Below are 10,479 nucleotides of genomic sequence, written 5' to 3' on the forward strand. Positions count from 1 at the left end.
TTCTGCTCTGTGAAGCCTGGCAATACTGCCTCCTTTATGGAATTAATAGGAGAAGGAAAGTGCATCAAAACAACAACAAATGGAAGTTACAGAAAAATAAAACATCCCCAGTCAGATTTTTCTGCTGATTATTTAAAATAATATAATATTCATACTGATGTATAAAAGTCATTCTAAGTAATTTTAATCATGTAAAGACCGACATGACCCCTTTCCCCCAATCAATATAAATAAAGCTAATAAAGGATAGATAACAAGATATTTGAACCCCAGAAATGTCTGCCACTGAAATGGCCATTGTGATGCTTCGAAAGATCTAGATCGGTTTGGAATTCCAGAGAGAGACCTCAGGCATAAGGGAGAATGGCTTGAAGAGAGGAAAGCATAAATTTGATCATTTGATTGCCTACTGCCTTATGGGCAAAACTTGATTCCCAACCACAGCCTTCGTGATGCGGCCCCTGCCCACCTTGGGCCCCAATAGGTGTTGTGCCATTGCCACCTCTGCCTCTGATCAGCCCAAGGATCTTGTTTCCCTTTCTCCTTCCCCTTTCCTCTGATTAGGGTGGTGTTGCTATGAGTTCTCACAGAACCCTCAATAGCTGGCTCATCTCCCTAACGGGATATGTGGCTATCAGGGACTCGTTAAAAACAACAACAAAACCCACAACTGCACCCTCCCTCTGCCAGGCACATCACACTGTACTTTTCACAACCACCATTATTGTCCCCAGTTTACAGATGAGAGAAACCGAGGCTCAGGAGGTTCAGTCACTTGCCCAAATTACACAGCCAGGAAGCACTGGGTCCAGGATTTGGACTCAGGCAATTCAGATGCCAGATCCCATGTTCCTCACCACCTTGGAGCAAATTAATGAAACTTAACAATTACAAAATTATTGAACATTATGAAAACTTTAAAAAATAATTGTCAGTTGAAAAGGATTTCTTAGGAAATGTTGAAAGTTCTTACATTTGCAAAGTATGCATTGGAGGGCATCTCACCCCTGTTCTGTCCCTTTATTCAATATGCATAACAGTTGGGGGCCGCAGTTTCTAAAAAGTAAGAATAAAACATTTCTGGTGAAGTGGACATGGAAGACCTTGTCCTTTTATTACGGTTTTTTTGAGAACCCACCTTCATGTAATCAGAGGAATCTTGGTCATGGGAAATGGATTGGACTGAAGTCAAGAGACTTGTGTCTTGGTCCCTCTCTCCCTCTCCTCAGTGTGGTCATGGGCAACTCGTCTCCACCGTTCTTCCATTTCCCCTTCCCATGGATAATAATCCAGTCCTTCCCCTGACAGGAAACCGCAGCAGTATGCAAGTACTGTACCATTAAGGGGAATGATGTAGACCCAGAACGGCCAAAATATTGGCAATTTCACATCACTCAACCAAACACAACCCATCATTTATTAAATATTCTGTTGATCCTAATAGCTCTATAAGGTAGTACTATTATTAAGGCCCATTTTATAGATAATAGAACTGAGTCTTAACTGTACAAAAATTGTTATACATGGGTCTGACTCCAGAGCCCGTGTTTTTTCCATGACCGTGGTGATTTCTAAAATAAAATATCCCGCATTGCTATTTTACCGTTTGACATTAATAATTACTGGATACCAATAATAGTGGCGACGCACTGGTTTCAGCATTATAGGCCCTGCGATATTCTCATGAATTTCCTTGCCCTCCGGCCCTTTCCCCGTACTTAAAATTTTCCTTCCTCAGGGGCCAGTCACCACTGTGGTCACATGTGGCAAACCCATTCTTGCATAACTGCGTACGTAAGTCATCCTTGAAGAATTGGGTGACGTTTTAACCAAAAGATGTTTCTTCTTTATTTGCAGATAAAAGTCTGGAGGGTTTTTCTGTTTTTTTTTTTTTTACGAATATTATTTGGAGGCATAACTAGGACCTGGGGAAACGCTCGGCTCCTCTTCGAGCCCCGAGGGTGCAGGTTGGGCAGGGCGGGGTCCGGTGGGCCGCACACCCATCACCCGTACTAGCGTGAGGTTGTTGAAGAGGAAATCTGACGTTTCGCATCCTCAAATTTCTGGATCTGAAACCCTATGCAAGCAGCAACCGCGGCAGAGCGAACAGCGGCGGGATGAGCATTCACAAGGCTGAGCATTCACACGGCTGCGGGGAAGGCGGGAGTAACAGCTCGCAGCATACCGCGGCCCCGCCCCGCAGAGACCCTGCCCCGCCCCCGCCAGAGTACGAGCTCCGACTTGGTCTCGTCCGCGGCCGTCCCCACCCCTCAGCGCGCTGTGGTACGTCCCGCGCTCCGCTTGGCCTAAGATGGCGGCCTCCGTGTGCAGCGGGTTGCTGGGACCACGGGTGAGTGGGGAGACTCGGCAGGTCCCGGCGAGTCGGAGGGGGTGTCCCTAGTTTCCGCCTCACGCGCCCTCCCTCCACAGGTGCTGTCCTGGAGCCGAGAGCTGCCTTGCGCTTGGCGCGCCCTGCATACCTCCGCGGTCTGCGCCAAGGTGAGCACCGCCGGGGCGGGGGCCTGGGGTCCGGGGGTCCGGGGGGCGGGGGTCCGGGGGGCCGGGAGGCGGGGGAAGCGGTGCAGGCTGAAGGGGGCGTGTCGCTGGGGTCCGAGGCGGGGCTAGGGTCGGGGCTTAGGGATCAGGGGGTTGGGGCCGGGGAACAGTGCCAGCTGACTGGGGGGACATGGCGCGAAGTAGGGGTCTGGATCGGGGGTCTCGTGGAGTCACGGCCCCTTTTGCTCCTAGAACCGGGCGGCCCGAGTACGCGTAAGCAAGGGGGACAAGCCGGTGACCTACGAGGAGGCACACGCGCCGCACTACATCGCCCACCGTAAAGGCTGGCTGTCGCTGCACACAGGTGAGCGGACCCCAGGCCTCCAAAAGGAGCACTCAATCCGACTGTCCTGTAAACAAAATGAACACGTGTCACAGGTTTCTTTTAACTCAGGAAGTAATGCCAGGGTCAGAAATCTATGAAACCAACTCAAGGGAGACATAAAAAAGCAGAGACATATAGATCAGGATGTTGAAACAAATTTGAAGATGGGTGCAAAACTGACTTTTTCCATGGCAGGCAGGGACTCAGTTGATCCTCCACTGAACAGAAATTATTTGCATGTCTACAGACAAGAATTATTTTGCATTCCTGTCAGTTATCTGTAATTTACAGAGCTGTAAAATAGCTCAGAGTCAAGGAAAGGAGTGAAACCGTTACAGAATCTGATAACCCTGAAGAGTGTGCTCTAAGGAATGCAGTTTTCCACTGAAGCACAAATTTTTCTCTGTAAATATATACAGACAACCCTCGTTATTCATGAATTCCATATTTTCAGATTCTTCTACTGACTAAAATTTATTTGTAAGCCCCAAATCAACAGTCTGGGCACTCTCAAGGTCACTCTGAGATGTGGTTAGAGCTGCCACCCCAGGTGCATGTCCCGAGCTGAGGTCGACAAGGCTCTGCCTAGTTTCAGCCCTCATACTGTAAAAGGTGTCCTTTTAATGGTCTAGAATCTTTTTTTTTTTAATTTGCATTTTTGTGCTTTTTGTTAGTGATTTTGCTGTTTAAGATGGCCTTGCAATGCTGAAGTGCTATCCAGTGTTCCTAAGCGGGAGAAGGCTGTGACGTGCCTTAGGGAGAACATACGTGATTAGAGAATCTTTCTTCAGTCATGAGTTGCTGAGTTGCTCTTGGCCCTGAATTCAATGTTAATGAATCTACCATATATATTAAACAAGGTGTCTTTAAACAGAAACACAAAGGAAACTAGGTTATGTATTGATTTGTTAACAAAAATACGGTGCCCAGAGGCTGGAAGGAATCTAACCCTGTTTCCCCTGGGGCAATGGTTCAGTATTCACTAACTCAGTGTTGGCAGTGACTTTATAGACCATAACTATTGTGAACAATTGATAACCAACTGTGTTTTGTTTAGTACAGGGGTTCTTGGATGTTTGAGATGCATCTAGAGAACTTACTTAAAATACACATGCTTGCCTGGCATGAGGGCTCACGCCTGTAATAATCCCAGCACTTTGGGAGGCCGAGGAGGGTGGATCACAAGGTCAGGAGTTCAATACCAACCTAGCCAAGATGGTGAAACCCCATCTCTACTAAAAATACAAAAAAATTAGCTGGGCGTAGTGGCAGACGCCTGCAATCCCAGCTACTCAGGAGGCTGAGGCAGAGGATTGCTTGAACCCAAGAGGCGGAGGTTGCAGTGAGCCGAGATCACGCCACTGCACTCCAGCCTGGGCGACAGAGTGAGGATCCATCTCAAAAAAAAAAAAAGATGCTTATCTCCCACTCTTTCAGGTTCTGGTCTGAGGTTTGGATGTAGGTGTGCAGAGTCTTAATGGACATTGTAAGGGCTGCAGGGGATCCAGGGTTCACACAGAACCCACTGGTGGAAGCCCTGGGCGTAGCTCATGAGAGGACTCATGTCCCTAATCTCAAAAATGGCTGGTAGCCTCATCTTTCTGGCCCATGGGATGACCAGTGTTTTTATAAGGCAGCCAAGAAAGCAGGAAAGGGGCTAGATGTGGTGGCATCATCTGAGTTTTGTACCCTGACTCAGGCCTTCATCTTCATTTTGTAAAATAAGAATAATGATAATACCTACTAAACTGAATTGGCTTGGGAATTAATGGCATAACATACTTTGAACTTTAAAGTGTTATTTTTCTTATTCCATTAGCAGAAGAAAAGAGAAGAGGTGGGGGGTGAAGGGTGGGATTGTGCTCAGCGCTTTTGGATGTTGACTCTGGAGTTATGACAGGGCCCTGGGGCAATGAGGCTGACTCTTCTGTTATGCCCTTCCCTCTTCAGGTAACCTGGATGGAGAGGACCATGCCGCAGAGCGAACAGTGGAGGATGTTTTCCTTCGCAAGTTCATGTGGGGTACCTTCCCAGGCTGCCTGGCTGACCAGCTGGTTTTAAAGCGCCGGGGTAACCAGTTGGAGATCTGTGCCCTGGTCCTGAGGCAGTTGTCTCCACACAAGTACTACTTCCTCGTGGGCTACAGTGAAACTTTGCTGTCCTACTTTTACAAATGTCCTGTGCGACTCCACCTCCAAACTGTGCCCTCAAAGGTTGTGTATAAGTACCTCTAGAACAATCCCCTTTTTTCCATCAAGCTGTAGCCTGCAGAGAATGGAAACGTGGGAAACGAATGGTATGTGGGGGAAATGCGTCCCCTCCGAGGATCGAGGCATGGTCTCTCAGCTGCTATTGAATAAAGACCTTCTATCTTGTCTTGCCTCTCTGTTTTTACTCTTGGATGAGGGAACTAGAGTAGCGTTTCTTTGCCGATGCTCCAGGGTTTGCAGGAAGACTGACGCCAGTTGTTTGAAGTTTAATTCATAGCTACAGTTTGGTGAGTACCTGTGCCAATCAATCACTGTCAAGCACTTTACCTAAAGTTCTTTGTTTTTCCTCAAGGTGGAAAGACCCATTCAGTGTTACTTTTTAAGAATCAAAGTAGGCCGGGCGCGGTGGCTCACGCCTGTAATCCCAGCACTTTGGGAGGCCGAGGCGGGCAGATCACGAGGTCAGGAGATCGAGACCATCCTGGCTAACAAGGTGAAACCCCGTTTCTATTAAAAATACAAAAAATTAGCTGGGCATGATGGCAGGCGTGTGTAGCCCCAGTTATTCGGGAGGCTGAGGCAGGAGAATGGTGCGAACCCGAGAGGCGGAGCTTGCAGTGAGCCGAGATTGCGCCACTGCACTCCAGCCTGGGTGACAGAGCGAGACTCCATCTCAAAAAAAAGAAAAAGAAAAAACAATATGAACATATACCAAATTGACCATGAAGCTCTCTTATAATTGCACTCCAGAGAGAATTACTGTGAACAGCTTTTATATTTTATCCCCAGATGTACTTTTTTCAAGGAATACTTTTATGCACACTCATCTATACTAAACTCTTACTGAGTGCCTACTCTGGGCCAAGCACTCTTCTAACTGCCTGGGACCCATTAGTGAGCAAAACATTTCATTCCAAGATCACTGTCTTTGTGACACATCCTAGTGAAAGGGCAGGGAGCGTGAGGCAGCATTAAATGGTCCAAGCACGTGAAGGAGGAAGACATGCAGGTAAACGGAGGAAGAGCATTTCAGAAAGTTGCATTCACAAAAGCCAGCACTGGAAGTAGGGCAGGTGTTGCTGATCCTGACCTTGACTCTCATCTTGACCATGTCTCTGATATCTTTAACCTGACCCTGAGCCTAACACACCCTTACCCTGAACTTGATAATGGCCCTGACTCTAACCGTGACCTTGTTGCTGACCTTTACCCTGACCTTGACACACAGCCTGACCTTCACCCTTACTCTCACCTAGACCCTCCCTGGTCATGTGTCTCACTCCAAGTCTGACCTTGACTTTGACTCTGATGGTCACTTTGAACTTCACTCTGAACCCGACCCTGACTCAGAACATACTAACACTACCCTGACTCACCATGACTGTGTTAGTCCATTTTCACGCTGCTGATAAAGACATACCTGAGACTGAGGTTTAATGGACTTAGAGTTCCACATAGCTGGGGAGGCCTCATAATCATGGTGGAAAGCAAAAGGCATGTCTTACGTAGCAGCAGGCAAGAGAGAATAATAACCAAGACAAAGGGTTTTCGCCTTCTAAAACCATCAGATCTCATGAGACTTATTCACTACCGTGAGAACAGTATGGGGGAAACCGCCCCCCATGATTCAGTTATCTCCCACTGGGTCCCTCCTGCAACATGTGGGAATTATGGGAGCTACAATTCCAGATGAAATTTGGGTGGGGACACGGCCAAACCATATCATTCTGTTGGGAACAGGCCCCCAAATCTGGCCATAAACTGGCCCCCAAACTGGCCATAAACAAAATCTCTGCAGCACTGTGACATGCTCCTGATGGCTGTGACACCGACACTGAAGGTTGTAGGTTTACCGGAATGAGGGCAAGGAACACCTGGCCCACTCAGGGCGGAAAACCGCTTAAGGCGTTCCTAAACCACAAATAATAGCATGAGTGATCTGTGCCTTAAGGACATGTTCCTGCTGGAGATAACTAGCCAGAGCCCATCCCTTTGTTTCCCGTTTCATTTAATCTATAGAAACAATGCTTATCACTGGCTTGCTGTCAATAAATACTTTTTATTTATTGCAGGTAAAACTCTGTTCGTGGCTGTCAGCTCTGAAAGCTGTCAGTCCCCTGATTTCCCACTCCACACTCTATATTTCTGTGTGTGTGTCTTTAAGTCCTCTAATGCCGCTGAGTTAGGGTCTCCACGACTGAGCTGGTCTTGGCAAGTGATGCCCATATATGGGGCTCGAAACCTGGGTTGGAGGGTCACTGGAGTGATGGTTGGAGAACGTGGAACTAAGCTGGAGGACACTCGAGTACTCTTAAGCAATCCCCATGATGAGTAAGAAGGGGAGCTCAGAAGCATCAGGGTAACAATGGGACAAGTGTGGGCTCTGGTTCATTCCACCTTGGAACCTTTTCACACTGATGATGAAGAGGAAGTAGAGTACAACGAAGTAACAGAAGAGGTGACAGAGCAGGTTTGTTTGCCAGCTAAAGTTAAAGCGGCAAAGGAGGAAGAGGTTCATCCCTACCCTTCTCCACTCCCTCATTATTTTGAAGAAAAAGAGTGGCCTGACCCTCCAGATCTTTCTTTTCCGGAGGACACTGGGTGAAAAGTAGTTGCCGCAGTGACTGTTCAAACAGTGCCTCAAGTGACCACTCTCAGTTCTATTCAGGCAGGAATTCAGCAAGCTAGATGAGAGGGTGATATAGATGCTGGGCAGTTCCCTGTTAGAATACACCCACCTAATCAACAGGGTGTGGGCGGCAAGCCACCCGGGCGCCGAGGCAAGAGAATGAGGGCATGAGCTGTTCCAGTATAATAAAATATAAAACAAGAATAGTCATACCAGATATAGATCTTAGATATGATTATATATGAACATCATTAATCACTAGTTGGTAGTAATTACTCTTTATCCCAATATTATAATAATCCCTGCTCTATAATCATAACCTAGGAAAAACCAGGCCATACAGAGATAGGAGCTGAGGGGACATAGTGAGGTGTGACCAGAAGACAGGAGCGCGAGCCTTCTGTTATGCCTGGAAAGGGCCACCAGAGGGCTCCTTGGTCTAGCGGTGACGCCAGCATCTGGGAAGATGCCCGTTGCCAGGCGGACCGTGGTCTAGCGGTAGCAAAAGGTGTCAAGGAACAACACCCACTACTTAGACCAGGAAAGGGAGTCACCTTTTCCCTGGGGGACTTTAGAGAAGACTCTGCTCCTCCACCTCTTGTGGAGGGCCTGACACCAGTCAGGCTTTCCTGCAGTTATCCAGAGGCCTGTCTCCCTGTGATGCTGTGCTTCAGTGGTCATGCTCTTAGTCCACCTTCATGTTCCATCCTGTACACCTGCCTCTGCTTTCTAGATAGCAGTAGTAAATTAGTGAAAGTACTAAAAGTCTCTGATATGTAGACATAATGGCGTAAGCTGTCTTTCTCTTTGTCTTCTCTCTCTCTCTCTGCCTCGGCTGCCAGGCAGGGAAGGGCCCCCTGTCCAGTGGAGATGTGACCCACGTGACCTTACCTATCATTGGAGAAGACTCACATTCTTTACCCTGCCCCTTTTGCTTTGTATACAATAAATAACAGCAAAGCCAGACATTCGGGGCCACTACCGGTCTCCGCGCATTGGTGGTAGTGGTCCCCCTGGCCCAGCTGCCTTTTCTTTTATCTCTTTGTCTTGTGTCTTTATTTCTACACTCTCTCATCGCCACGCATGGGGAGAGACCCACCGACCCTGTGGGGCTGGACCCTATAACAGGGAAATATTATAGTACGTTTGAGTCTTTTCCTTTTAAATTACTCAAAGAGTTTAAACAAGCTATCAATCAGTATGAACCAGGTCTACGTCTGAAGTGTAAAAAAGGAAAGCATTGGGCCAATCAGCGTTTTTTGAGAAGGATGGAAACGTGATTTTGGGAAATGCCATGAGGGGCCCATCCTGGGACCCGTTGCAAACTGGGGCATTTCTGGCTCAGGCCATTCCTTCACCCATGTACATTGTCTGTCCCCTGCCACAGCTGGTAGTGCTGTAGTAGATTTATGCTGCACAAAATCTGTCAGTCTTCTGCCTGGGGAACCCCTGCAAAAAGTTCCAACAGGGGTCTGTGGACCCTTGCTAGCGGGGATGATAGGATTACTTCTAGGTAGATCTAGTTTAAATTTAAAAGGAGTGCAAGTACATACAGGAGTCATTGATTCAGATTACAATGGGGAAATTCAAATTGTTCTATCTACTTCTGTTCCCTGGAAAGCAGAGCCAGGAGAGCGCATAGCACAGCTCCTGATTGTGCCGTATGTCAAAATGGGGAAAAGTAAAATTAAACAAACAGGAGGATTTGGAAGCACAAATAAACAAGGCAAAGCAGCTTATTGGGTGAATCAAATTACTGATAAATGTCCTACCTGTGAAATAACTATTCAGGGAAAGAAACTTAAAGGTTTGGTAGATACAGGAGTGGACATTTCCATCATTCCTCTACAGCACTGGCCATCTGCATGGTCAATTCAACCCGCTCAATTGAACATAGTTGGAGTTGGTAAAGCCCCTGAAGTATATCAAAGTAGTTATATTTTGCATTGTGAAGGGCCTGATGGACAACCTGGGACTATTCAACCAATTATAACTTCCGCACCTATAAATTTATGGGGGAGAGATTTATTACAACAACGGGGAGCACAAGTTCTAATTCCAGAGCAATTATACAGCCCTCAAAGTCAACATATGATGCATGAAATGGGGTATGTCCCTGGTATGGGACTAGGAAAAAATTTGCAAGGTTTGAAGGAACTGCTTCAAGTGGAAAGACAAAGTTCCTGCCAAGGTTTGGGATATCTTTTTTTTTTTTTTTTTATGATTTAATTCTTCAGCTAAAACAGCGGAAGAGGTGATTTATTATATGGTTGTTACACTCGGCCACAAATAAACACAGAAATAGTCCAGAATGTCACAGGTCCAGGGCAGAGGACCAACATGGGCATTTTGTTTATGAGCAAGGTCGGTTTCAGAGGTGATTGGCGATCAGAGGGCGATGAAGTTCTAGATCCATTGAGACAAGCTCTAGACAGTAGCATGCAGTCCCACAACTTGTACCAGCATCCCCAGCGTCTGGCATTCCATGTTTCTGCTCCTGCGGCCTCCACGGTGCAACAAGCTAGCAGTTTACTTGGACCTCTGCCTCATCTTTCTTCTTTTGCCCTTCAGCCTGCGCATTCGCTTCTTCCTCCACTTGGCTCTCACGGCGCAGAGGTTGCCAAGAAAATGGTGCTAAGGCCGAGAGAGGGATATCATTTTTGATGGAGGACATTGTTAAGCCTCCAGAACCTATACCTTAAAAATGGTTAACAGATAAGCCAATTTGGATAGAACAATGGCCGCTAAGTAAAGAGAAA

At 47.1% G+C, this 10,479-nt stretch overlaps 1 protein-coding gene across 1 annotated transcript; it reads left to right on the forward strand.

The window, feature by feature from the left end:
• Positions 1-2,083: 2,083 nt before the first annotated feature.
• On the forward strand, positions 2,084-5,256 carry MRPS24 (mitochondrial ribosomal protein S24). Its single transcript, XM_055293315.2, has 4 exons — positions 2,084-2,350; positions 2,431-2,499; positions 2,749-2,860; positions 4,832-5,256. Exons 1-4 carry the CDS (start codon positions 2,312-2,314, stop codon positions 5,113-5,115), a joined length of 504 nt encoding a protein of 167 aa, XP_055149290.1. The 5' UTR covers positions 2,084-2,311; the 3' UTR covers positions 5,116-5,256.
• Positions 5,257-10,479: the final 5,223 nt, after the last annotated feature.

The sequence above is a fragment of the Symphalangus syndactylus genome, chromosome 9, assembly GCF_028878055.3.
Source record: "Symphalangus syndactylus isolate Jambi chromosome 9, NHGRI_mSymSyn1-v2.1_pri, whole genome shotgun sequence".
NCBI lineage: Eukaryota > Metazoa > Chordata > Mammalia > Primates > Hylobatidae > Symphalangus > Symphalangus syndactylus.

Excerpts from the sequence above, each read along its gene's own strand:
- MRPS24 (XM_055293315.2), top strand. The coding sequence starts at position 2,312 with ATGGCGGCCTCCGTGTGCAGCGGGTTGCTGGGACCACGG. Across the intron at positions 2,351-2,430 it reads GCGGGTTGCTGGGACCACGG|GTGCTGTCCTGGAGCCGAGA; the intron begins GTGAGTGGGGAG and ends CTCCCTCCACAG. Across the intron at positions 2,861-4,831 it reads CTGGCTGTCGCTGCACACAG|GTAACCTGGATGGAGAGGAC; the intron begins GTGAGCGGACCC and ends TTCCCTCTTCAG.